This window comes from Odocoileus virginianus, chromosome 1 (assembly GCF_023699985.2).
Source record: "Odocoileus virginianus isolate 20LAN1187 ecotype Illinois chromosome 1, Ovbor_1.2, whole genome shotgun sequence".
In the NCBI taxonomy this organism is placed as follows: domain Eukaryota; kingdom Metazoa; phylum Chordata; class Mammalia; order Artiodactyla; family Cervidae; genus Odocoileus; species Odocoileus virginianus.
This window is the reverse complement of record NC_069674.1, coordinates 51,680,087-51,707,882: the sequence shown is the minus strand read 5'-3', so window position 1 is coordinate 51,707,882 and position 27,796 is coordinate 51,680,087. Positions and strand designations below refer to the sequence as shown.

The 27,796-nt window shown below is 38.0% G+C and overlaps 1 protein-coding gene across 14 annotated transcripts in view; it reads left to right on the top strand.

The window, feature by feature from the left end:
* The window catches only part of PDE1C (phosphodiesterase 1C), a 585,243-nt gene that overhangs the window by 511,399 nt on the left and 46,048 nt on the right, over positions 1-27,796 (top strand). For 12 of the 14 annotated variants that reach the window (XM_020908903.2, XM_070468295.1, XM_070468240.1 and 9 more), the window contains 3 exons: positions 131-306; positions 9,141-9,371; positions 15,535-15,612. In XM_020908903.2, coding sequence (XP_020764562.1) covers positions 131-306; positions 9,141-9,371; positions 15,535-15,612 — 485 coding nt within the window. The remainder of the gene's footprint in view (positions 1-130; positions 307-9,140; positions 9,372-15,534; positions 15,613-27,796) is intronic. The other 2 variants (XM_070468251.1, XM_070468257.1) reach the window with 1 other exon arrangement.

The window sequence follows — 27,796 nt, the reverse complement described above, 5'->3', positions numbered from 1 at the left end:
AAATCTCAGGTCCCAGGAATTTCACAACAGTAACTTGATACATGTTCACTACACTTCTCTTAGGCTTGCTTATCAGCACACATTTTCAAACTGTAACTCTCTCTTTGGTATTTTTTTTTTCACCCTCCAGTTTGAACAACATCAGTTCAACAGATGTAAAGCGATCAGGTGTCAAAAGCTCTGGCTCAGAGGGAAGTGCCCCAATCAACAACTCTGTCATCCCTGTTGACTATAAGAGCTTTAAAGCCACTTGGACTGAGGTGGTACACATTAACCGGGAGAGATGGAGGGCCAAGGTGCCCAAAGGTAAGGTGCTGATGGGGAATCTTGTTCATACCACTCAGACCCACTCACAAAGCAAGACATTGCCACCCCTGATTTAGAAGTGCTGAAAATGAAGCACAAACTCAAGGTATATATTCAAATTGCCAAATGTTAGGAGAGACCGTCTTTTGCTCTTTATTATATCTAATACTTAGTGCATGAGAGGATGAGGCTGACTTCCAAGTCACCTGATGGAATGACCTTTGTGCTATATGTCCAGATACTTCTCAAAATGAAGATTGTATAGAGGACAGGTGTTCCTCCTGTTTCTTGGTTTCTGCTAGGCCATTTTGTCATTCTTGTTTTATGATATGTGGCACATTTATCAGGCCTTTACTCCTTCTATCTACCTCGGCCATTACATTGGGATAGAAAAAGCTTTAATCTCCTTACATGCATTTTTATCTTCATGTTCTCAGTTTCCCTTCAGTCATTACTCAGGCTGACCTGAGATGAAGGTAACTCACAGGTAAACAGAAGTTCAAGACAGAAAAGTCATCACTCTTGGTACTATGAACAAAAAAGACTGAAATCTCTTTGTTTTTTGAAAGTCAGAATTCATTTGCATGTTTGTGTTTACCGAGCATGTGCTCCATGATTCGTACATATGACATGTTTATACTGTAGTCTAAGTAGGAACACATAGCCGTGGTAAGTCTCATGAAGCTATGGTGCCTGATTCTAGAGACAATTCTAGAGTGGATGATTCTAAAGTTCTGGAGTCAGGAGGCTAATCTCAGTGGGTTTTGTGGAGGTACACCTTCAACAGCAGTTTTTGCCAACATCTGTTGCATGCCTACAGTATGCCAAGCTCTGTACCGTGTGTTATTCACCGAGGTGAGTATCAGGCATACTTGTCCTCAGAGCTCGAAGTCTCCTGGGTGGGGACAGGGGGGCATTAGCACAGAATTTCTTTCAAAGTAGGAATGGGAGTTCAGTGGAAGCCTTGTACTCCTTACCAGCACCCACTGACCTTGAGCCCCAGACTTTTATAACAGGCAAGCAAAGTTTTATCCCCTGTCATAGCATTCCACACTTTTATATACCCAGTGTCTACCCAAGGGAGAAGGGTAGGAGTAGGTCTTGTTCCTCAAATATCGGGGGCACTGCTTCCAGTGTTGAGAGAGAAGAGACAAGATCACACTGCTGGAGTTATTCAAAGGCCAACACTGTGTCCAGTTCAAGTGGCTTCTCAGTTCGGGTGGGGCAAAGTGTTTATATTTACAATTCTTTTAAGGCATAGTTGGGTCCTTATCATTTGGGGATGTCCTGAGCTATGGAGAAGAAGCCAGCTCTTCTTCGATATTTTAAGTGTGGCCTCTCACAGTCTATCAGGATACTTTAAACATTGAAATCCTCCCACTTGGCAGGCTTTGCAACCAGCAATGGCAGCTACTGCATCATTTTGAGAAAGCAATCTCTTATAATCAATTACACTCATTACACTTGAAAATTCAACTCCTGACAACGTGCAATTGAAAGTGGTATTTCAAAATAATTTGTTTGCAATTATCTGGCTTACTAAAATTACCTTCTGAAACTAATCACCTGGGGGAGCATTAGACAGTTTCTTTTCTAGAAGAAAATTGGTCCTTTAAAAAGAACAGGTAAGTAACACTGGAAAAGAAGTGAAAATGTTTGTTGCTCAGTCGTGTCTGACTCTTTGTGACCCCATGACCCCACTGACCCTGCCAGGCTCCTCTGTCCTTGGGATTCTCCAGGCAAAAATACTGGAGTGTGTAGCCATTCCTACTCCAGGGGATCTTCCTGACCCAGGGATCGAACCCAGGTCTCTTGTGTACAGGCAGATTCTTTAACATCTAAACCACCAGGGAAGCCCAAAATTAACACTAATAGTTTTAAAATATGTGAGGCATGCTAATAGAGATAAGCTTGTCCCTAGCCTGGTTGAGGTGTTTGGGAAGCCTTCTTGTGTCTAACTAGGATTTGAAAGATATCTGGGGTTGAATGAAGTGGGGAACAAAGCAAAAGAGGTTGACAAAGGCACAGCCCCCAGGGTTTATATGTTTTTGTAGGAGGACAGTTTGGGTATCAAAGCAAAAGTTCGTTGGGAAAAGGGGGAATTGAATCCCTACTTGCCCTGTGCTCTTTGGCAAATCCAGGCAGATTCTTTGAGAAAATTCCCTTTGGGGGATAATAATAGACACCACAGAGGTGGTGCAAAGAACAGAAATTATATAAGTAAAGAATGAGAACTGAGCCTGCACCTGGTTAGTGCCTGATAAGTGGTTGCTCTTATTTTGAAAAATTGGAAAAGAAAGTTTAAATGCAAAGTTAAGAAGGTGGTGGTCAAAATGCCAGTGTGTAATTAATATTTTATAACATTTTCTGCCTCCCAATAATGCTGTTGATTGGTTGGCTGGTGTAAGAAATTCAGTTTGCATGTTTTCCTGTTGGTGATTGGTTTGTGCTGCACTATCCCAGAATGTTTTGTTCATGATTCTTTTTTACCAGAAAATCCTGATTTCAGCAAAGGCTGCCCTGCATTGGGGCACTTGAATGTATGTTGTTATTAAATTGATCAGAAATGGAATTAAATCTAAGGCTTTAGTTTTTTAATCAACCTATCCAGCTAGGCCAGAACACATAGTTGTTAGGAAAGATTGAATCAATATATATATATATTTTTACAGCTCTTAGGACTGAAGCTCATTATTCCCATGCAAAGATATGTAGGCATAACAATTTGCAAGTCTTATCAGTATTGATTAGTTTCCATTCAGAATTTAATACTTTTTAAACATGTTTTTCTGGTGTAAGAATAATAGGTGTCTAGGTTACAATGCTGAAATATAAACAAAATATACAAAGAAGAAAATAAAAGTCACTCATTCCAGCGAAATGTAACTATTGTTGAAATTCTGATGTAGTTTTTCAAAGTTTGATTTCCTATACACCATGCTCATGCTCTGTTGCGCAGTCTTAGCCAATCCTTTGTGACCCCTGTCAGGCTGTAGCCTGCCAGGCTCCTCTGTTCATGGGATTTTCCAGGCAAGAACACTGGAGTGAGTTGCAATTTTCTCCTCCAGAGGATCTTCTGACCCAGGGATTGAACCTGCATCTCCTGCATTGGCAGGCAGATTCTTTACCACTGAGCCATCTGGGAAGCCCCCTTTTATACATATATATAAGTAAACATTTTCCCTTAAATTGAGATCATAGTATAATATTGTATTTTCCTTCTCTGTTTCTGTTTTGAAGATTTTATTCTTATACTGAATATTCTTAGAAAGTGTGATTTACATGGCTACTGTATGTAATACCATAGTTGCACCATTCCTGTGTTACTGAGCACGGTAGTTTCCAATTCTTCATTATTGTATATAACATTGTTATGAACATCCAAATTCAGAAATCTTGAGCCTCCATCTGATCATTTATCTAGAATAAATTTCCAAATATTGACTTTCTCTGTCGAAGTAGGTGAAAAATTCTAAAGCTCTTGATATATGTTATCAAATTTCTGGAAAGTGTTTTTTTTTTTTAAACTATGTGTTCTCCTTCAGTAGAAGTGTAGTGAGAGTGCCATTTCTTTATATTTTTTCCCATTATTTACTCTTGAGGATGTTTACATTTTTATTATTGATTCATAATAACTCTTTATATATTAAGGATAGCAATTTTTCAATTGACAAACTGTCTTGCAATTTCTATCCTACCTCCATCCAGTTAGTCAGTCAGTTTGTCCTATATCTTTTAACTTTGCTTATTGTTTTTCAAAATACATCTTATTTGTATTTTGCCAGAGATTAGCTTTGTATTTTTATTGAATTATGTCTCTGTCAATGTAAATATGAAATAGTATATAATGATACTCCTTTGCAAATGCTGAGAAGTTTATTGAATTTTTAAAAATTTCCTCCATTGTCACTCAGTTTTTATTGAAATAATATAAGATATTCAACCTGAATGATTATAAATAAATTGTAAGTAAATTGCTATTTTATAATTCCTTGGTGGTTCAGATGGTAAAGGATCTGCCTGTAGTACAGGCGACCCGAGTTCAGTCCTGGGTTGGAAAGATCCCCTGGAGAAGGGAATGGCAACCCACTCAAGTATTCTTGCCTGGAGAATCCCATGAACAGAGGAGCCTGGCAGGCTACAGCCCATGGGGTCACAAAGAGTCGGACACAACTGAGCATGTCATAAGGAGTTATAATTAACTTATCCTTTAATATTTTTTAAATAATTGCATCAAGTTTTATATCCAACTTAACAGTTATTTTTATTTAACACTTTGATTTACTAGTATTTTTGCACATCATTACCATATTTTCCTCATTCTGAATTTTTAATGTTGACTGAATTTTTCTGTCAGCTGAAGCACTTTGGTTAAAAATTTTAGAAAGGTACCATGGAAACATCTTCTGAGTCCTGAAGTGGCTAGGAGTACCTTTATGTTGTACTTACATATTATCAAAAGTTGACTATTCAAAACTAATCTAGTATGTTGGTTGTCCTTTTTAAGTTAGTCTCTCTCCTTTTCTTTCTTTCTTTCTCTGCAGGTATTTTAGGTAGGCATTTCAGAGAATTATATTAAGAGATAATTAGCCCAATACCACTTTTAAGCAAAAGCCTATAGTATCATAATTTAGAAAAGCAAGTAAAATGAAGAAATCAATGTATTTCTCCAAGACTGCACAGACATTCAATGTGGGATAGAATTAGCTCTCAGGAGGAACAAATTAATAATTTATGGATCATGAGGGTTCTGTGCTGCCTTAACTCTTAAGCTCCTTGTTTTTGGCCATTTTCATAATGATCACATCACCATACATAGTGTGAACTGAAAGGCAGAAGAAAATGAGATTGAACTACAGCATTTGCTTTCTACTAGTCTAGAAGCCTAGGATGTTAAATCTAAACCCCCAAAAGTTCATTTGACATACATGCAAAAGTTCTTTGCATATATGTCATCTCTGTAACCTGTTATCATATACAAATTAATTGTTCTATCACCTGCTTTGTCTCATAATAGAAAAGATTTAATATATATTAATACTTCACCTTGAAAATATAAGGGGATCAGAGTACAGCAGAACAGATGTATCTCCTGTAAGTTTATTTTTTCTTTTCTTGTATATGTGTTTACTTGTTTTTGTCTACTTATTTGGAGTAGTAGCACTGAATGCTGATGGCTGATCCATCAGCGTCAGATATTTCAGCGGTGTGAGGGGGAGATGGGAGTAGAGTAAGGCTGAGGACCATTTCAGAGCCATCCACTGGAACACAGTTGCTGCAGGGAGAGGAACCGTATCAGATCTGATTATGATGTCATAAAAGCTACCATTCATTAAGTTAAACATTAATTGCCTGTTGTCAGCTCTGCTGCTAAGTCACTTCAGTCGTGTCCGACTCTGTGCGACCCCACAGATGGCAGCCCACCAGGCTCCCCCATCCCTGGGATTCTCTAGGCGAAAATACTGGAGTGGGTTGCCATTTCCTTCTCCAATGCGTGAAAGTGAAAAGTGAAAGTGAAGTCGCTCAGTCGTGTCCGACTCTCAGCGACCCGTGGACTGCAGCCCACCAGGCTCCTCTGCCCACGGGATTTTCCAGGCAAGAGTACTGGAGTGGGGTGCCATTGCCTTCTCCAGTTGTCAGCTGTAGTTAAGCCCAAACAGACTTGTTTCTGAAATGTACCACCCCCAGTTTTGTGGGGTTTTTTTTTTTTGCTAGATTTTCCATAGAAAATTGGTCTGACTCAGTTGTCAAATGAATTTTTATTGCTCAGATAATATGTTGTGCTCTTGTAGCAAACCAAAATTTAATGCCTTCGGCTTTTATCAAAATTACTTTTAACTTGGGTATATTCTGAGTGTTCAAAGTTTGCCACAGATTCAGAGGGGATTCTGTGAGGGGATTATACATTTTTTTACCTGATGCCTGAGTATAAATGAATTTTCTTCCCCCTTGCCCCACTTTCCCTCTCTGTATAGTAAGTACAGTCCTCTTTTTCTTACCTACAGTCAGGTACAGTCAAATGGCTAATTCTTTCAGGACAGGATTTCAGAGTGTGGATAGTTTCTGTATTTTATACTGACCTGGATTGCTGATGATGGAATCAAGTCAGGTTCATAGGCAGACAGGGTGAATCATACCCATTGTGTACATTTCATGTAGAAATCAAGTACTTCATGAGCATCTGCTAGGTGACAGACATTATACCAAGCACTGGGTGTTCAGTGATGGAGGTGGCATTTGACCTGTGTTCTTGGGATACTACAGAAGCATGAGAGGAAGTCTGGATGAACATGAGAGGAGCCATTTTGGGCCTGAGCCTACTGAGGATGCCATCTCCGTGTCTTCTTCTGCAAGGGTATTCTTTTACTCTTTAGTTGCACCTTTCTGTAGAAATCAGAAGACCTACCATATATGCACATAATTATGTGATTTTGTAAAGAAATCTTTCCTTACTTTTTTAAAGACAACTTTATTTATTTATTTATTTTTGGCTGTGCTGGGTCTTCATTGTTGCGTAGGCTACTGTCTAGTTGTGGTGCATGGGCTACTTACTGCGGTCACTTTTCCTGCTACAGAGCACAGACTCTAGGGCATGTGGGCTTCACTGGTTGTGGCACATGGGCTCAGTAGTTGCGGCTTCCAGACTCAGGAGCACTGCCTCAATAGTTGTGGTACACGGGCTTAGCTGCTCATGGCATTTGGGATTTTCCCAGACCAGGGATTGAATTCATGTCTCCTGCATTGGCAGGTACATACTTTACCACTGAGCCACCAGGGAAGCCCCCCTTATCTTTACATTGTAAGTTATAAATACATCCTGTTGGGAAGTAGAATGTCATTAAACAGTGAATTGCAAACATTTAAAATTTAAACCAATGCTTGTCAACCCCAGTTGTGTGTTAGATCATCTGGAGAGCATTAAAAATATCTTGTTCATGCCACTCTCCCTTCAGAGTCCGATTTAATTTGTATGAGATGAGGCCAGTGTATTGGTTTGGTTGAGTGAACGGGTAGATGGATGAATCAGTGAAAGGATGAATGGAAACTTCATAATGTATTAAGGAGGACATCTGAGCCAGGCAAATTTAAGGGCAAGAAGAGTAAAATGAAGCCAGAGATCATAGACATGCATGAAGTATAATGCCAGAAAGCCCTGTGAACATGTGAACCTGAAACCAGATCTGGGATTTGTGCTCTTTAGCAGCTGAAGCCAAGGGAAACACAATCACATGGATAATGACTCTGGTGCTCATTAGATTAAAAACGCTCTTGTCATCTATGAAAGCCAGATATTTTCAGGACTGACACTAACCTAGAGAAATAAAGAGGACCCCTGGTTATGAGGTGTGGGATATTTGTAACACATTTAGAGAAAAAAAAATGCAATTTGTCTTTCAGAGTGGAGGTGAAAGACCTTTTGAGTGATTTGAATGCTAGACAGTGAAGTCTCTAGACCCTAAAGGAGAATTAGTCTTTGTTAGGTATCTTCCATTGGTCTCTCTGGGTTACTTCCTACAACCAAGCTTCATTTCATTGCCTCCAGCATTACATGTCCTTGGTCACTCGACCACATCACCTGTCACTAACCTCTTACTAAAGTTGATTTAACCATACTGGCCAACTCACTGTCCCTGGAACATATCAACCTTGGTCCAATCTTATGACCTTACATTTTTTATTTCTTCTACCTGGAATGCTTTTTCCCTTTATTTTTGCATGGTCAACAGTTAATCATTCAAAATTTAGTTAAATCTCCTTCTTCATCTCCTTATGTAACTACATCCTTCACTATGCTCATCTTTTCTACCATATTACTCTGCTTTCCTTTTTTTGTAAAGCACCTGAAATTTATCTTAGTGATTCATTAGTTTAATTATTGTCTTTTCTACTCCTTAAGTCTTCTTGCTCACTACTGTATTCCCAGTGCCCAAAATGGTGTTTGACACTGTAGTTGCTCAATAAATATTAATTGAATGAATGTATCAAGTTTTTCATGAATCCTTGATGATAGGCAGTTACCCTATGTGTTTGGTTAAACATAGAGCCAGACCCTTTCAGTCAACCAAATTGTAAATAAGACTGATATTCTCTCATTAAAAAGGAAGACACAGATCAGGATCCCTGGCCATACTCAAGGCCACCTCTCATCTTGTTTGGAGACCATGTTTTTTTATGAGGCTTCATTACCCTTTTCCCACTTTTAAATTCATAGACAGTAGCCTGAAACTATATGATTCCAGTGGTGGTTTTTTCCAAGTCTTTTTGTTTTGTAATCAACTTTTTTATGTTTAAACTCCAGATCTTAAGCAAATGTACATGAAGCTTCAGTTTTTACATTCAGTGAGGCTGTAGGAGAGCTTTGTAATGTCTCTGAGCCTTGATTCCACTTTTGAAAAATAGGGTTATGATAATAGTATATGCCATATAAGGCTGAGAATGAAAGGAAGTAATCCTTAAAAAGCACTTAGTATAATACCTGACACTGAGGATACTCAGGAGAACTTATTGATGATAATAGTAATATTAATAATGCCAGTTACAATATAGGTTTATTAGTTATTATTATCCTTATTATTACTTTCTCCCTGCCCCTTCTTCTAATGTACTATTTTGGGAAGTGACATCACCACTGAACTGATTTTATAGGTTTCCTGAATATACATACCAATCTGACTTGAATTCATCAAAATTATATTCCAAACACTTGGTAAACACCTTAGGTCATTTTAGTGCATTAACTCCCGATGCAAACTCTTGCTTTTGTTCAGAGACAGTTCTCCTAATGGCATGACTTCTTCCCTTTTCTCCACCTTTCCTGACTTGCCCCGATGCAGAGGAGAAGGCCAAGAAGGAGGCGGAGGAAAAGGCTCGCCGGGCTGCAGAGGAGAAGCAAAAGGAAATGGAAGCCAAAAGCCAAGCCGAAGAAAGTGCGTCTGGCAAAGCTGAGAAAAAGGCGTCTGGGGAAGCTAAGAATCAAGTCAACGGAGCACGAACAAATAAAAGCAACAACCCTCATGGGAGAAATTCCAAAACTGAAAAATCATCGGGAGAGAAGCAGCAGAATGGTGAGCAGAATCGTGCTGGTGAAAGGCTCTTTTCAGGGTGTTAATGATATGATGAATGGACCCTGGCAAATAACTGCCCCTGCCAGGACAGCTTACAGAGCAGCACTGCCTGGCCATCCTAGCTGCTGCTGATCGCATCTCCCTGAGCTGTGGATCCCATCAGGATCCATCAAAGGCAGCTAGACGTTTGCTTGGGCCATTGTCTCTGGAGAGATTTGTACCTTTGGGCCCTGCCCAGCTGTACTGGAGACTGGCAAATGCCTGCTTTCTAAGGAGAAATTCATATTTAGCAATCCCAGTACAATTTCTGAGTGCTTAGCGTCAGAATGGATGAATGAAAAGGCAGCTTTCTATATGTACCTTCCCCCGGGAGGGACAGGACTCATGTCTGTGTAAGGTTTGTTCAGTCTGGGGACTGCAAGATGTAGTAAATGTCAAAGAAAACTTTGAGAAGAGGTGGTGTCTAACCTGGATTTTTAAATGCAGAAATTTGGGGGAACACAGGGACTTCTCAGCCATAGAGAATAAGATGACCTAAGGCACAGGGGCATGGAATTGGTTACCTTGTTTAAGCGAAGAGCAGGAAGTTCAGAGTCACTGGAGCTTTCAAGTGCCAGCTTGTGGTGAGGTTGTTTGGCAGTCTAACAGACCTGGATTCAAGTCACAGCTATGCCTCTCACTTTTTATGGTCTTGGCCAGGTTACTTAACCCTCCACTGTCTCTGTAAAATGTGCATAATAATAGTTGCTCACAGCCTGGACCACTTGTGAGCTTCCAACAATAATAAGGATAGCAAAAACAACAACGGAACAACTAGCATTTATTGATTATATACCAGATGCTGTTTTCAGTTCTCTCTTGGGAATTCTGTGGCAGTTTAGGAGTGTTAGGACTCAGTGCTTCTATTGCAGGGGGTCCAGGTTTGGTCCCTGGTTGGGGAACTAAGATCCTGCAAGCCACACTGTGAGTTAGCTGTGCTTGTATTTAGTCCTGCCCCACTCTTTGTGACCCTATACACTGTAGCCCACAGTGCCGCTCTGTCCATGGGAATTTTTCAGGCAAGAATACTGGACTGGGTTGCCATTTCCTCCTCCAGGAGATTTTCCCAACCCAGGGATTGAACCTGGGTCTCCTGCGTCTCCTGCATGGCAGGTAGAGTCTTTACCACAGAGCCCCCTGGGAAGCCTGCAAGCTGCACAGCTTGGCCCAAAAATAAATATAAAAGACCATACCTTAAAAAAATTTTTTAGTAAATAAATATATTCGCTCTTTACATATTAACTGTCTTATCTGCCTGGTAGATCCAGGTGATCTCCTCTAAATGATCTAGCTATGACACTACGCCACTCAGGTAAATCAGAAGTATGTCGAAAGTGCTTAGCGTTAACACTCCCCAAGTATTTTTGCAACTGACATATTAACATGTGGAATCAGAAAACAAGGTTTTAATACATAAAATAATGCTAATAGCTCATATCATGCCTCAAGAGCTTTGCATAAATTCCTTCAGGTAAGCCCCAAGAGCACCCCAGGAAGCAAGGGAGGCCATCATCTGACTCGCCCAGCCTATTAGCAGCCAGGTTCTGGAGCCTGCTCATAACTAGTTGACTCTGTATTCAAGCATCATAGTCTGGCAAATAGTCAATTTAATAAGAATTTCTAGTAGAACTGTTGAAGTTTTAGTGCATGCATGCTCAGTGGTGGTCAACTCTTCGTCACCTCATGGACTACAGCTCGCCAGTCTCCTCTGTCCATGGGATTCTCCAGGCAAGAACACTGGAGTGGGTTGCCATTTCCTTCTCCAGGGCATCTTCCCAATCCAGGGATTGAACCTAGGTCTCCTGCATTGCCAGCAGATTCTTTACCATCTGGGCCCTGGGAAGCCCTAGAGAGCAATGTAAAACACTCCTTTCTTCCCCTCCCAAGGAATGAACCAACTGAGAGAGAGATGCTAGAATCAAAAAATGGTCAGAATATTAGCTCCACTGCCAGTGGAGCTGTGAAGTGAAAAACAGAGTTGGTCTGCTGAGCACGTGGGCTTCTCACATATGGCCTAGGTCTCGCCTCATCACTCCACCAGAGCAGGCTGTTTCTGCGGTAACAGAAAAGGGGTGTGTCTTGTGGGAAACACATCTCAAAGGGGGTTGAGGGCTGGACAGGGTGTGGCTGGGCTGAATCATGCATACTCAACTCTTCCTTTTAGATAAGCATCTCCTTCCCAAGGGAGGAGTACGTAAGGGCTGTGAGAAAGGCAAGACGTGTTTCTTCTCTACTTATTTCCTTTTAGGAATGTGGGTTTAACTAAAAAAAAAAAAAAAAAAAAAAGTCATTATTATGTCAGTAACACATATGGAATGCGTAATATGTGGGTATAATAATGCACCAGACATTATAGGTGGGATTTTATACACATTAAATCATTTAAAAATCCTAACAGCTGTATGAGGTAGATAAACTCATTTCCATTTTGTAGATGAGGAAACTAAGACTTAGAGAGGTTAAATCAGTTGCTTGGGGCCAAGCAAGCATTCAGTAGAGATTTTAGGCCAAATTCCAGAATGATGTGGATCCAAATTCTATCTTCTTTTGCCAGCATGACCCCATTTGAGAGGTTCAGCGCTGTTGGGAAGAGCCGGAAATCAGAAGAACATTGAGACTCAACTCCTGTCCACAAAATGTTTATAATCTACTTCTTCCAGGGGTTGGCATACCCTTTCTATAAAGGGTCAGATAATAAATGTCATGCATTGCTGCCATTTGGTCTCTGTTGCAACTACTTAACACAGGCCTATTTTAGCACAAATGCAACCACAGATAACATGTAAACAAATGAGAATGGCTGTGTTGCAATAAAACTTTATTTATGAAAATTTAGATTCTCACATAACATTCAATAACCTTCTCTTTTTTATCAACCATTTAATAATACAAAAACTGTTCTTAGGTCGTGGGCCATATACAACCAGGCAACGGAGTCAGGTTTGGCCCCTGGGCCATAGTTATATAGTCAGGAAATGAAACCAATGAATACAAATATGCTGGTCACAAAGGAGGTTATACATTCTATGAGACGGGTATAAATGAATACCCAGAGAGGGCAGAGGTGACAACAATTTATCAATATTTTGAAGATAATTCGTGGGAGAGCCTGAAAGGCACAAACAGGAGTCCAAATTTTCAACTAGGCTGGGTTGATTCACGACTGTGTTTACTTCCCAAAGTAAGCATTGGTTTGCCATTTCCCTTAAAAATTAAGTATTAAATGAGAGGTGGGAAAAGAAATCAATTTTGAGCAATAATAAGAAAGGCTGGTGGTGGTTCGGGACCGGGTTGCAGCAGCCTAATTAAAATGATTTGTAACTGCACAGAAAGGCTCTTTTGTTTCCCCCTGTTTTTTGAATAACAGCTCATATCAGCTGTTAGTCCATTTTCAACCCATGGGAAGTTCCTAATGGACTCCGTTCAAGGAGCATCATCAGACAAACATACATCACTTTCCTGGCACCCTTCTTTGTGGCCGCCCAAGGTACTTTTAGGATAGAGCTGAAGGACGTTGACTCATTGGGATTCTAGAGGTTTGAGCCCCTATCCACAATCATGGGAACCCCTAAGCTTTGGTCTCCATCAAGGCACTTTCCCTCTCAGCCTCCCCAATCCTGACTGAGGAGAAGGCAGGCTGCCATGGGCTGCTGGCCAGCATCCAGCACACCAAACCTCTCCAGCTGACTTCCTGGCTTTGCTGCAACTGTGGCTAAAGCTCCAATGCAGGGCAATCTTGAAAGCTTAAAGTATTGTGCTTTAGGGGTATGAAGGCTCATTGAGGAAAGAAAGAGCATTTTTCTGCAGGGAATTGGTTTGACTACAAGGCTAAAGATCATCCTTGAGTTCATTTCTGTCATCCTTAAAACAGGGAAAAGCCAGTGTTTGGACTGTTCCATGGGTCACCAAAGGAATCCATCTACTTTGGCCATTGGTGGTGGTGGTAACCATGTGCTGCACTGAGACTCCTGCTCACACTCTGGCCAGAGTTGGCTCCCATTCCCTCAAGCTTAGAATTTGTCAAATTCCATTAAAACTATTTATTTTGTATTGCAAAACTACTTAGAATGTATTGAAACCTAATTATCTTATATTATCCTCAGATAATTGTCTTAAATTATCCTTGAATTCATCTTGAATTATCCTTGAATTTCTTGAATTAGCCTTACATAACCATTTCTTTATAAATCAGTAGACTAAAGGCATTTAGAAATGCCAACAGTAAATGGAAGTCTGAAATCTAGAACTTAAACGTCTTAGAGAAGTTGCAAAATACAGTATTTGAGAACTTGGCCTCTAAAATCAGACCCATATGTGTATGTTATGGTCAATTACTTTACTTGTGCTTCAGGTTCCATAGCTATAAAATTGAGATGTTGATACGAGTCTCATATCCATTCTCCGTTAGTCTATTTTATATTTAAGCAAAAACAGTCAGTTGGTCATTTGTCAGATCAATGGCTTAAACCAAATTTAAAGTAGCCAACAGGAGCGGTTTTGCTGCAGAGGGAGATACTTCTGCAAAGTTTGGGAGAGATGGGGCCTGAGAGTGTGTGAAACACAGGAAGGCTGGCAGTCGATTACAACTCAACACAGTTGGCCTGACCAGTGTGTGAACTTGCAATGAACTCAAGGCAAAATTCAAATTTGGAAGACATCCTCAATCATTTGCTGACTTATTATTCAGCATATTGATCACTTAGTGAATGAATCTTTGGTGAATTTGTCTGCTTTCAATAATAGTATCTTCATAATGGGATTGCTATACAAATTTAGTGAAATGATGCACACAAAGCATTTAGCATACTGCCTGGCACAAAGAAAGTAGAAAGGGTAAATGTAACCCTCCCACCATGGGCCCTATTCCCCCCTCTTCCTGGATACAATAATTATTAGGATCTTTTTGCTTAAGTAATGCCAGTAATTCAGTAGTAACCTATTCTTGGTTTTATGTAGGCTAGAAAGAAAACTGCCATTAGTATGATTTGTAAGAAAAATATTTGAAACTTGAGAGTAAGTTTGAGAAAAATGTTGCCATGTCCTTTCAATGCTAGAAAGGCATATTTTCAAACAGATCTGCCTAAGGATTATTTAACTATCTTGGGCAACAAACATTTTCTGTGTAGGCCCAGATAGTAAATATTCCTGGCTTTGTGTCTCTACCACTGCAGCTACAGACTATATGTAAATGAATGGGTGTGGCTAGGTTCCAATAAAACTTTACATCCAGAAATGATAACAGGCCAGACTGGCTCATGGACTGGCTCATGATTTGCTGACTCCTTGCTTTAGGAGAACATGACTATGCTTAGCTTCATCATTTACTATTTGACTCAAACCTAGGTACTGTGACGTTCCATGAGAACTTATAGATTTTTGACTATTAAGGATGATAACCCCAACAATTAACACTTTTTTTTTGCTCTGTAGGACATAACCAGTTTTGTCTCTAACCTAGTAATCTTATTTTCATGTATTTCTAAAACACCCAGAAATAGCCATTTCTTTATTATCTTCCTGGTTCCCTCATGAATGAATTAAATAAATTTTTGACATGGATTCAGTCTACATTTGTGTGCATAGTGTTTTTTAACTTTTTATATATTACACTTCAGCAAACTCATTAATTAAAGTACCACTTTACAGCTCTGTTTTAGAATAACAGCCGTCATTGAGTGAAGTGCAAGATAGCACATTCAATACCTTAAATGCATTTGTCCTTATATTATGTCTATAAAGTAGGCATTATTATCCCCATTTTGCAGCTAAGGAAAAGCACATAGAAATTAAACAGTAGCTATTAATTGATATAACTTAGAGTAACCCAGGTTTTTCCTCACTCCACAGCCTAACAGTAAAGCTTAACTGCCTGCCTTGAAAAATAAACATCATTGACTTAAGTACAATCCTGTTTAACATGAACTCTTAGTCCTGATTTCCAGATCGTAACCCAACTTCCAGGACCTAATCCAATTTCCTGATATTTACACATAGACGTATAACCCCTCAAGACTAAATTTATGCAGTACTTTGTTTTCTTTTTTTATCTTGACAGGTTTAAAGATATTTATAACTTCCCCCTTGGCTTTATACATATACTGTTTGTCATGTTTATTACTTTCAGGTGACTTGAAAGATGGTAAAAATAAGACAGGCAAGAAGGATCAATCTGATGTCGGAAATGATTCAAAGAAAACAGATGGTAAGAGCATAATTCCCATTATATTTTTCCATAAAATGTGCAATTTAATACAGGCTTGTTAGAATTACACATAAAGTTGAAACTGTGACTCTTAATATAGCCTTATACCCCCTAAAAACATTCACTACATTTAAAGAGTACTATTATCCCTTTTCCAATAATTTATAAATTATTATTGTATCACTTCCCTTCCACCATACTTTCTCCATTACAAATGCATTCTATGCTCTTTCTTTTCCCACTTGCCATTTTTCATGTTAAACTTTTTGAAAAGCTGATTCTGGGATTGTTGAATGTAATGGAATGGAATATAAGTCTTAATGAATTATTCAATATAAATGGGAAATGTGCCACATTTTCAGTTTTTTTTTAACCTTTAATGAGTTACTGCTTTTGTGAAAAACAAAAACAGAAATCTGTTCAGTGTTATCAGTATGTCAGGAGAACCAAGTACTTGAATGTGGGTAGCTGTAGAATAAGGGTTTGGTCAGCAAGAGTATGTTTTAAAGGCAAGTTTTGAATGAGAATCCCAAACCAGCTAGAATGAACCTACATTGTAATGGGCTTTATGAGCACTGCTTTTGCTTTGCATAAATAGCATTCTAGTCTTTCTAAAATCTGAAAGTTCAACTTCTATTACCCTCCAACATTGGACCATTTGATTGAAAAAACTATTCTCACCTTTTATATAATCCTCCTGTTTCAATTATAACATGCACTCATTCCTAGTTATAATATACATGATGTTAAACTAAAAATGAAAATTTTAGGGAGTAGTCTTTGTTAGGGTCCCAGGCACTAGTGGTAAAGAATCTACCTGCCAGTGCAGATTAGACATAAGAGACGTGGGTTCAGTCCCTGGGTTGGGAAGATCCTCTGGAGCAGGGCGTGGCAACCCCCTCCAGTATTCTTGCCTGGAGAATCCCATGGACAGAGGAGCCTGGTGGATTGCAGTCCATGGGGTCGCACAGAGTCAGACATGACTGAAGTGATTTAGCACACACAGCACATAGACTCTTTGAACCACACCTCCCTGCAGACATTGTACTGGATGCTAAACTGTTCTTTGAAGAGTTTAGTTATTCAAAGAAGAACAAATGCAGGGTAATCAGGCTGAGGAGTGAGAATTTTAAATGCTCCTCCTCATACATCTGTTGAAAAGAATCTCCTTAAGCTTTTATCTCTAAGCCATTGTGATGTGCTCTCTTTACCCATATGCAGGAAATCAGTTCTTTCCTTGAAGATCATTCAAATAGTTCACTCTAGGTGTCTTGTCACACTATACCTGGGGAACACACATGTCCAATTTTTTTTTCCATATTGTTTATGCAAATGGAATCCATTTGCTTAATACATACCCTCCTTGATTGATTGTGACTAAGATGTGAATTATAGGGAGACAAAACAGAATTCCTAATGATGGCCTCTTAGCCAGATTCTGTTATGGGTAAGGTTTGTTCAAGTACCAGACATCATTACACCAAGTCAAGGTAACACAAGCCAGAATATGTATAGTAGACGAGAATGGTCTTAGTTATAAACCCAGCACCTAGACACCTAACCCAGCCTGTATCCAGTGACTGACCCATCTGAATTTCTACAGCATAAAAAGCCCAGAATAAATCAATTCCCAGACCTTTAATGTGGATTCTTAAATCTTGTTGCATTTTTGTATTATACTATAAATAACTGTTATGATGTATTCATGTGAGCATTATAGTTTAAATTTTATTACCTTCATTAGGCCCCTTTACCTGTGTCCTTTTTCATTGAATTATCACCAGATGTTTTAAATAATTAAAATTTCTTTTTGGTGGGGAGAAGTTATGAAATAGATATTTTGTTCTATTGTACAAAAAAGTATAAAGCTTGATTATTTAATGAACAGGATTCTTGATCCCATAGGGTAGTGAGCAGGAGGCAATAAATAAAGAAGGGACATTTTCTGATGTCTATACTTTTTCCTTCCATAACTTAAACCTTCACTGATCCAAATAGGGTCTGGTGTGTCCCTATACTTTTAAGTTTGGACATGAACAACTGTGTATTTTAATTTCATTGATGGTCCAACATGACATCAGTAATTACCATTGCTTTGGTATCATCAGGAAGTAGACCATTGTGCTTTAGTTACTTGTGCTATCTTATCTTAGCCCAATATCTCATCAGGAGTAAAGTTATTTCTGGGTGGCATGAAGTAGAAAAGAATTTGTTCAGCTTCCTGTACCCGTTCTCCTCTGGTCATTAAAACTCTCTTCTTTAGAAAAAAATTTTTATGTAATAAGCACAATATAATGGGATCAAATAAACAGTATAGAAAATTAAGGGCTTCCGTGGTGGCTCAGACAGTAAAGAATCTGCCTGCAATGCGGGAGACCTGGGTTCAATCCCTGAGTTAGGAAGATCCTCTGAAGGAGGGCATGGCAACCCACTCTAGTATTCTTGCCTGGAGAATCCTCATGAGCAGAGGAGCCTGGTGGGCTACAGTCCTTGGGGTCGCAAAGAATCAGATACAACTGAGCGACTAAGCACACATAGAAAATTAAAACACTTTGCATCTCTACTGGGGTGTTTTCAGTTCTTGTCAGAAGATCTAACAGCATAGTGGTTAAGCTCCTGGGTTCTGAAGCCGGGTATTTTGGTTTAAATCTCGCCTCTACCACTTACCAGTTTTCTTTGGACAGTTAGTATTATTTTAAAAATGAACTGCCAGCTGGATCTAGAAATTTGAGGTGCCTCTCCCTCCCTCTTTGTCCCTGGAATGCATGACCTGCCTACTCTTTCTGAACCAGGAGCTTTTCCAAGGATGCAGCCTTGAGAGAGTAAGGCAGTGTTGTGATCATCTATACTGAATACATGATTAAAACCCAGTTAAAGCTTCTACATGAGCTTTTGAGATCCTCTGTGGCAGATGCACAGAGCTACTTGTCTTAAAGTCTGCATGAGACAAGTCTCTTATGAGATCACCTGGAGAAGGAAATGGCAATCCACTCCAATATTCTTGCCTGGAGAATTCTATGGACAGAGGAGCCTAGCTTGCTACAGTCCATGGGGTTGAAAAGAGTCAGACATGACTGAACGACTAATACAGAGTTATAATAGACTTCAGAATTTATTATTGTTTTGAACCATAGGAATAATCACATAACAATTTAAGTTAGAGTGATATCTCAAAGTTTAGACATCTCATTTAATATATTGGAAATTTAGTTTGAGAGAAGTGTTAGTAAATGTAGCATTGCATTGAGCTTAGAGCATGGATTTAGATCAGAAAGAACTAAGTTCCTGTGCCAACAATAGTGGTAGACCTATGGCCTTGGATGAATTATAATCTTACTGTGCTTCTGTCATTATCATCTATAAGAACAGTGATAAAGATTCTTCATAGGGGTTGGAAAGCAACTGAAACATTGCCCTCTATATGGTAATGCTATGTATATCAGTTAGATATGGTAATGCTCAATATATGTTAGTTTTCCTAAAAATGATATGTATATCAGTTAGATATATTGATTTTTAGAAACTATCTAGTGACAAACAGATACACTTTGAACATTTCTTTTTAATGGCTCTTACTACATCTGATGACCAAGGGGAGTCACTTTAACTATTTTTAATGCCCCTACCCTTAGTACAACCCCTGGGAACCAGCTCTAATTTTTGAAAGGGAGTGTCCGAGCACAATTCAGTGCCCAGTGTGATCAAACCCACTCTGTTTAGAAGTTTCAATATTGTATACGTTCAGAAAGAAACCCAGTGGAAACTAGACCACAGTTGGTTATTCCCAAAGTCCAGTGAGCAGTGGCAGACAGAGAGGGAAGGAGCATGTGCTGAAAGGGGTAAATTACCTACTGGCATAATGAACACATTGCAATTGTAAATTATCTCTGTCAGGCTGCTGAAGTACTGTTTAATACCCTGCAGCACTAATTTTTCTAACTGACTTCAAAGAATGAATGCTCTTTGACAAATACCTTGTTTATTCTTAGGGAGAAATGTACTAACATAAAAAGATCTAGGCTTCTGAGCCAAGATTCTCTCAGGGCTTAAAGTTTTCATGATCATTGGAAGACTTGTAAGGTACTATGTGAATGAATTATTTTCAATGTGTTTTTAGTCATGTTTGAAACAGCATAGCTATAATTTTTATAGTTGCCCAGAAATATGAAGTTGCCTTTAACTTTACTTCACTGCATTAACAGAGATATAAGAGATAGCCACTGTTTGTGTCTCTCAAATGCTTGATTATAATTAGGGCCTGCAAGGTTATTTATCAAGTGGGGCAGTACAGCAAGAATTTTTCCTTTATTGAATGTTCTGAGAAGTAGAATGCTTAAAGATGTTGGTTCATGAAATTTTGGTCAGTTGTGAAGAGTTGACATCTACTTCTCCAAAGAGGATGACCAAGAATTAGATTTACCCTTCCACTTGAAACATTTTTTTAATAAAGACAATGTATGTGGAAGAGTGGTTTTCAAGAAATGAAGATGTTAAGAAATATTGGACATCATGAAATGAAAACAGTCTAAGAGACAAGAAGCAAATGAAGTGAGCCCTACAATTGCCTCAGCTTACTGCAATTAGTGGGTTTCCAGGCAGACCTGAGGGACTCCTTGAGCTGAGGAGTTGACTGAGGATCCAGGGAGGCTAAAGTGGCTATGATTAGCAGGATAAAGTATCAGAGAGAATAGAGCTGCAGAAAGATAGAACTCTAGAAATCTGAAGAGCATTCATCAGGGTACTGATGGGCCCATTTAATGAGGAAACTACCTGAGACCAGGAACGAACCATTCAAGAAGTCTAGAGGGAACAGTCCTGATCTTTACATTTGACAAAGAGCAGTAAAAGTGCCTATTCCCTCTAGCCAGATTAGAATCCTTCATAATTTAAAGAGAATTGGTTATAATATTCATAATTGTCTTGCCTTAGCTGGGGAATAATTCAGTTCAGTTCAGTCGCTCAGTCGTGTCTGACTCTTTGCAACCCCATGAACCGTAGCACACCAGGCCTCCCTGTCCATCACCAACTCCCAGAGTCCACCCAAACCATGTCCGTTGAGTCGACGATGCCATCTAACCATCTCATCCTCTGTCGTCCCCTTCTCCTCCTGCCCTCAATCTTTCCCAGCATCAGGGTCTTTTCAGATGAGTCAGCTCTTTGCATCAGGTGGCCAGAGTATTGGAGTTTCAGCTTCAACATCAGTCCTTACAATGAACACCCAGGACTTATCTCCTTTAGGATGGACTGGTTGGATATCCTTGTGGTCTAAGGGACTCTCAAGAGTCTTTTCCAACACCACAGTTCAAAAGCATCAATTCTTCAGTGATCAGCTTTCTTTATAGACCAACTCTCACATCCTTGACCACTGGAAAAACCATAGCCTTGACTAGACGGACCTTTGTTGACAAAGTAATGTCTCTGCTTTTTAATATCTTGTCTAGGTTGGTCATAGCTTTCCTTCCAAGGAGTAAGAATCTTTTAATTTCAAGGCTGCAATCACCATCTGCAGTGATTTTGGAGCCCAGAAAAATAAAGTCAGCCACTGTTTCCACTGTTTACCCATCTATTTGCCATGAAGTGATGAGACCAGATGCCATGATCTTAGTTTTCTGAATGTTGAGTTTTAAGCCAACTTTTTCACTCTCCTCTTTCACCTTCATCAAGAGGCTCTTTTGTTCATCTTCACTTTCTGCCGTAAAGGTGGTGTCATCTGCATATCTGAGGTTGTTGATATTTCTCCCAGCAATTGTGATTCCAGCTTGTGCTTCCTCTAGCCCAGCATTTCTCAGGGGAATAATTACTTGTAGGCTAAATGTAGCTTTAGTCTCACCTAACAAATCTTTAAAAAAATTTTATAGTATATTTTTAAAAATTTATTTTTAATTGAAGGATAATTGCTTTGCAATATTGTGTTGGTTTTTTTGCCATACATCTCTTAAAATTGAGATATAAGAGGATCAAAATATTTCTAAATAGCTGCATCCCAGAATGAGGGTTTTGTGAGAGTGTGTGTATGTGTGTGTGTAAAGATATGTAGTATCCAACAAGCTAAAATTCACAATGTCTAACATCCAATCAAAAATTACTGGACATGCAAAGAGGCAAGAAAATACTATCCATAATAAGAAGAAAATAACAACCAATTGAAACCATCCCAGAACTGAAACAGATGTTAGAATTATCAAACGAGAACTTTAAAGTAGTTCTTACAACTGTTACCTGTATGTTTGAAAGATGAGTGGAGACATGAAATATATAAAAAAGATTGAATCAAATGTCTAGAGGCGAGAACTATGAGGTCTGATGAAAAATATACTGGATGGTATTAACTAAATAACATTGGATGAGATTAATAACAAATACACTGGGTATGATTAGACATTGTAGAAGAGTAGTGAGAACTAGCAATAGAAATTATCTGAAATGAAACACGGAAAGCAAGCATAGAAATTGTAAAGAGCCTCAGTGAGTTGTAATGCACCTTCAAGCAGCCTAATGTATGTGTAATTAGAGTCCTAAAGTAAAGAAGAGAGAAAGGAGGAAAGAATATTTGATGAAGTCATGGCTAAAATTTTGCTGGATGATAAGTCCATTAGCTTAAGAATCACAATAAAACACAAGCACAAGGATTATGAAGAAAATTACACCAAAAGCTTATCATAATCAAATTACTCCAAACCAGTAATGAATAGAAAAAATTTTAAATCAGCTGGAGAAAAGAAGATACATATATAGAGATGAACAAAGATAAGGATAACAGTAGGTATCTCATCAGAAGCAATGCAAATGAGAAGACAGTAAAGAAACATCCTTAAAGGGCTAAGAGAAAAATTTTGATCAAAAATTTTATACCCAGCAAAAATATCTTTGAGATACAAAAACTGAAAGAATTCATTTCTGGTAGACCTACACTACAAGAAATATTAAAGAATGACAGAAGGATGGCTAATGCCAGATGGATCAAAGTATTGAGGAGCACTAAAACTGGTGACTAAATGGATAAATATGCAATATTTTTTCTTATCATTTAAATATCTTGACTAAATAATTGACTATTTGAACAAAATATATTTTGGGTTATAGTATATATAAAACAAATATATGACAAAAATAGCATAAAAATCTGGAGAGGAGAAATATATGCTATTGTAAAATTCTGATATTATATATGAAGTGATACAATATCATTTGAAAGTAGATTGAGATAAATTAAGAGCATTTACCATAAACTCTAAAACAATTACTAAAATAACAAAATAATGACATATAACTAATAAACCAAAAGAGATAAAATGAAATCGTAAGAATAGCTAACCCAAAAGAAGGTAGAAAAAAAATGAGAACAAAGAATAGATGAGACAAACAGGAAACATGTAGCAAGACTATAAACACTAAGCATTATGCTGTATCTTCCTTCTAAATATTGTTTTATTTAGTGAAATGCCACGAACTTTGATACGTTGCATTTTTATTCCCATTTCATTCAAAATATTTTCTAATTTTTTTTTTACTTCTACATTGATCTAAGGGCTACTTAGTAGTATATTATTTAGTTTCTGAGTATTTTCCAGAGATAGTTGAAATTTAAGTTCTTTCTAAATTGAACTATAGATTCCATGCCATCCATTAAAATCCTAGCAGGATTTTGGGGTAGAAATTGACAAGCTCGTTTTAAAATTTATGTGTAAATGCTAAGTACTCAGAATAGACAAAGCAGCTTGGGAAAAGAAGGAAAAAGTTGGAAGACTAAACAGGTAAGCCTGCTTTCAAGACTTATAAATCTGTAATAATCAAGGCAGTATAGTATTGGCATCCAGATAGAGAAATGGGTCTATGGAAGAGACTAGAATTTTCAGATCCACATGTATATGGATATCTGACTTTTGACATTGTCAGACAAATAAATTTCATATTGACAGTAAATGAAAGGTGGATTCTGCTATAGAAGACTTGTTGATGCTGAAATGAATACTTGTGACCAATGTGTTGTTTTGATTGTCATTTTACTATAAAATGTATCCTTCATGTACACTGGAATGCTCACATTACTGGCCAGTCAGTGGTTTCTTTCTTCTGAGGAAAAGCTACTTAGGAGGTCAGTTCAGACCAGAAAGTTGCCTGGTAAGCTGAGAATGAGGGGTATAGGGGAAGTTAGTTGATGCATTGTAACTTGAAAGTAGAATGTCTTGAAACTTCTGTTTCTACCTTTGGGATGGGTGTGCCAAGAAAAGTGAATAGGAATGATCTTGTGTACCTTAGATCCTGACAGTGCAAGAAGCAGCCCTCCATGGCACCCATTTTACATCTAGTCTCCTTTTGGATATCACATTCAGTATCAGATATGTTGATATTTGGGATAGATTCACACTGTTAATTTTCAGTCTTTGCTTGCCTGGACCTTGGCCTTGATGAAACTTCTTTGATTTTAAGGCAGAGATCCTCAAACTTGTTTTTCTTATTTTCTTTTCCTATCATATAAGCCTAACATATTATCATAAACTCTGCATACTCCCCAAAGTATGCCCAGATCATGAACCTTGGTGGGTAAAACAGGCCAAAGATGATGAACAGTTCTGGGAACACTAGCTGGTACCCTGTCCTTTTCTCTCATAGGCAAGATGGTGCTACTATAACAATAACTTTGAATCCTTTCTAATTTACTTTAAAAATTAAACCTGTGAGACTGTAGGGCTAAACTGGTTTTAACAATGAATGATTTACAATACACTTCACCATTGATCATGCTACTAAAGCCAACACTAGTGCTGGGAGGCAGTTTCTACAAATAGTTAATCCAATCCTTTGGGTTTTTTTACTTCTTTCTTCTCAGGGGATAACATTTGTTAGTTTCATTGTAGCCTTCTATGGATTGACAAAAGGTTTATTTCTTTTTTCTGTTTTCTAGTTTACTTTTTTTTCCTTTTTAATTTATTTTTTTATTGAAGGATAATTGCTTTATAGAATGTTGTTGCTTACTGTCAGATCTCAACATGAATCAGCAATAGGTATACATATATCCCCTCCCATTTGAACCTGCCTTCCACCTCCCTCCCTATCCCATCCCTCTAGATTGATACAGAGCCCCTGTTTGAGTTTCCTGAGCCATATAGCAAATTCCCATTGGCTATCTATTTTACATATGGTAATGTAAGTTTCCATGTTACTCTTTCCATAACCCCTCTCCCCATGTCCATAAGTCTATTCTCTATGTCTGTTTCTCCATTGCTGCACTGTAAATACATTCTTCAGTACCATTTTTTCTAGATTCCATATATGTGCATTAGAATATGATATTTATCTTTCTCTTTCTGACTCACTTTACTCTCTATAAGTTCTAGGTTCATCCACCTCATCAGAACTGACTCATATGCATTCCTTTTTATAGCTGAGTAATATTCCATTGTGTATATGTACCACAACTTCTTTATCCATTCATCTGTCAATGGACACTAGGTTGCTTCCATGTTCTAGCTATTGTAACTAGTGATACCATGAACAATGGGATACATGTGTCTTTGTCAATTTGGCTTCCTCAGGGTATATGTCTAGGAGTGAGATTGCTGGGTCATATGGTGGTTTTATTCTTCTTTTTTAAAGAATCTCCATACCGTCTTCCATAGTGGCTGTATCAATTTACATTCCCACCAACAGTGCAAGAGTGTTCCCTTTTCTCCACACCCTCTCAAGCATTTACTGTTTGTAGACTTTTTGATGAGGGCCATTCCGACTAGTGTGAGGTGATATCTCATTGTAGTTTTGATTTATGTTTCTCTAATAATGACCAATGTTGAGCATCTTTTCATGTGTTTGTTAGCCATCTGTATGCCTTCTTTGGAGAAATGTCTGTTTAGGTCTTTCCCCCACTTTTTGATTGGGTTGTTTGTTTTTATGGAATTCATGGAGTTGTATGAGCTGCTTGTATATTTTGGAAATTAATCCTTTGTCATTTGTTTCATTTGCTATTATTTTATCCCATTCTGAGGGTTGTCTTTTCACCTTGCTTATAGTTTCCTTTCCTGTGCAAAAGCTTTTAAGTTTAATCAGGTCCCCCTTGTTTACTTTTGTTTTTATTTCCATTACTCTAGGAGGTGGGTCATAGAGGATCTTGCTTTGATTTATGTCATCAAGTGTTCTGCCTATGTTTCCCTCAAAGAGTCTTTTAGTTTCTGGTCTTACATTTAGGTCTTTAATCCATTTTGAGTTTATCTTTGTGTATGGTATTAGGAAGTGTTCTAATTTCATCCTTTTATATGTAGCTATCTAGTTTCCCCAGCACCATTTATTGAAGAGGCTGTTTTTGCCCCATTGTATATCTTGTTTCCTTTGTCAAAAATAAGGTACCCATAGGTGCATGGGTTTATTTCTGGGCTTTCTGTCTTGTTCTGTTTTTCTGTATTTCTGTTTTTGTGCCAATACCATACTGTCTTGATGACTATAGCTTTGTAGTATAATCCAAAGTCAGGAAGGTTAATTCCTCCAGCTCTGTTCTTCTTTCTGAAGACTGCTTTGGCTATTTGGGGTCTTTTGTGTTTCCATATGAATTGTGAAATTTTTTATTCTAGTTCTGTGAAAAATGCCATTGGTAATTTTATAGGGATCACATTGAATCTGTAGATTGCATTTGGTAATATAGTCATTTTCACAATATTGATTCTTCCTACCCAAGAACATGGAATATCTCTCCATCTGTTTATGTCATCTTTGATTTCTTTCATTAGTGTCTTATATTTTCTGCATGTAGTTCTTTTGTCTCTTTAGGTAAGTTTATTCCTAGATATTTAATTCTTTTTCTTGCAGTGGTGAATGGAATTGATTCTTTAATTTCTCTTTCTGATTTTTCTGTTAGTGTATAGAAATGCAAGTGATTTCTATATATTGATTTTGTATCCTGCTACTTTGCTAAATTCACAAATTAGTTTTAGTAATTTTCTGAAACTGTCTTTAAGGTTTTCTGTGTGCAGTATCATGTCATCTGCAAACACTGAGAGCTTTATTTCTTCTTTTCCAATCTGGATTCCTTTTATTTCTTTTTCTTCTCTGATTACTGTATCTTGGACTTCCAGAACTATGATGAATAATAGTGGTGACAGTGGACACCCTTGTCTTGTTCCTGATCTTAGGAGGAATGCTTTCAGTTTTTCACCACTGAGAATAATGTTTGCTGTAGACTTGTCGTACATGGCCTTTACTATGTTGAGGTAGGTTTCTTCTGTGCCCATTTTTTTAAGGGTTTTAATCATAAATGGGGCTGAATTTTTTCAAAGGCTTTTTCTGCATCTGTTGAGATTATCATGTGGTTTTTATGTTTCATTTGTTAATTTGGTGTATCACATTGATTGATTTGCATACATTGAAGAATCCTTGCATTCCTGGAATAAACTCAACTTTATCTTGGTGTATGAGCTTTTTGATGTGTTGCTGAATTCTGTTTGCTAAAATTTTGTTGAGGATTTTTGCATCTATGTTCATCAGTGATATTGGCCTGTAGTTTTTTTGTGTTGTTTTTGTCTGGCTTTGGTATCAGGGTGATGGTGGCCTCATAGAATGAGTTTGGAAGTGTTCCTTCCTCTGAAATTTTTTGAAAGAATTTTAGAAGGATACACATTAGCTCTTCTCTAAATTTTGATAGAATTCTCCTGTGAAGCCATCTGGTCCTGGGCTTTTGTTTTTTGGGAGATTTTTGATCACAGCTTCAGTTTCAGTGCTTGTAACTGGATTGGTCGTGATTTCTATTTCTGCCTGGTTCAGTCTTGGAAGATTGAAGTTTTCTAAGAATCTGTCCATTTCTTCCAGGATATCCATTTTATTGCCATGTAGTTCATAATAGTCTTTTATAATCCTTTGATTTCTGCATTGTCTGTTGTAACCTCTCCTTTTTCATTTCTAATTTTGTTGATTTGATTCTTCTCTCTTTTTTCCTTGATGAGGCTGACTAAAGGTTTGTCAATGTTGTTTATCTTCTCAAAGAACCAGCTTTTACTTTATTAATCTTTGCTATTGTTTCTTTTTCAATTATTTCTGCTCAGATCTTTATGATTTCTTTCCTTCTACTAATTTTTTTGTTCTTCTTCTTCTTTTTCCAGGTTGTTTTACCTCTAACGTTAGGTTGTCTATTCAGTGTTTTTCTTGTTTCTTGAGGTAGGATCGTATTGCTATAAACTTCCTTCTTAGAACTGCTTTTGCT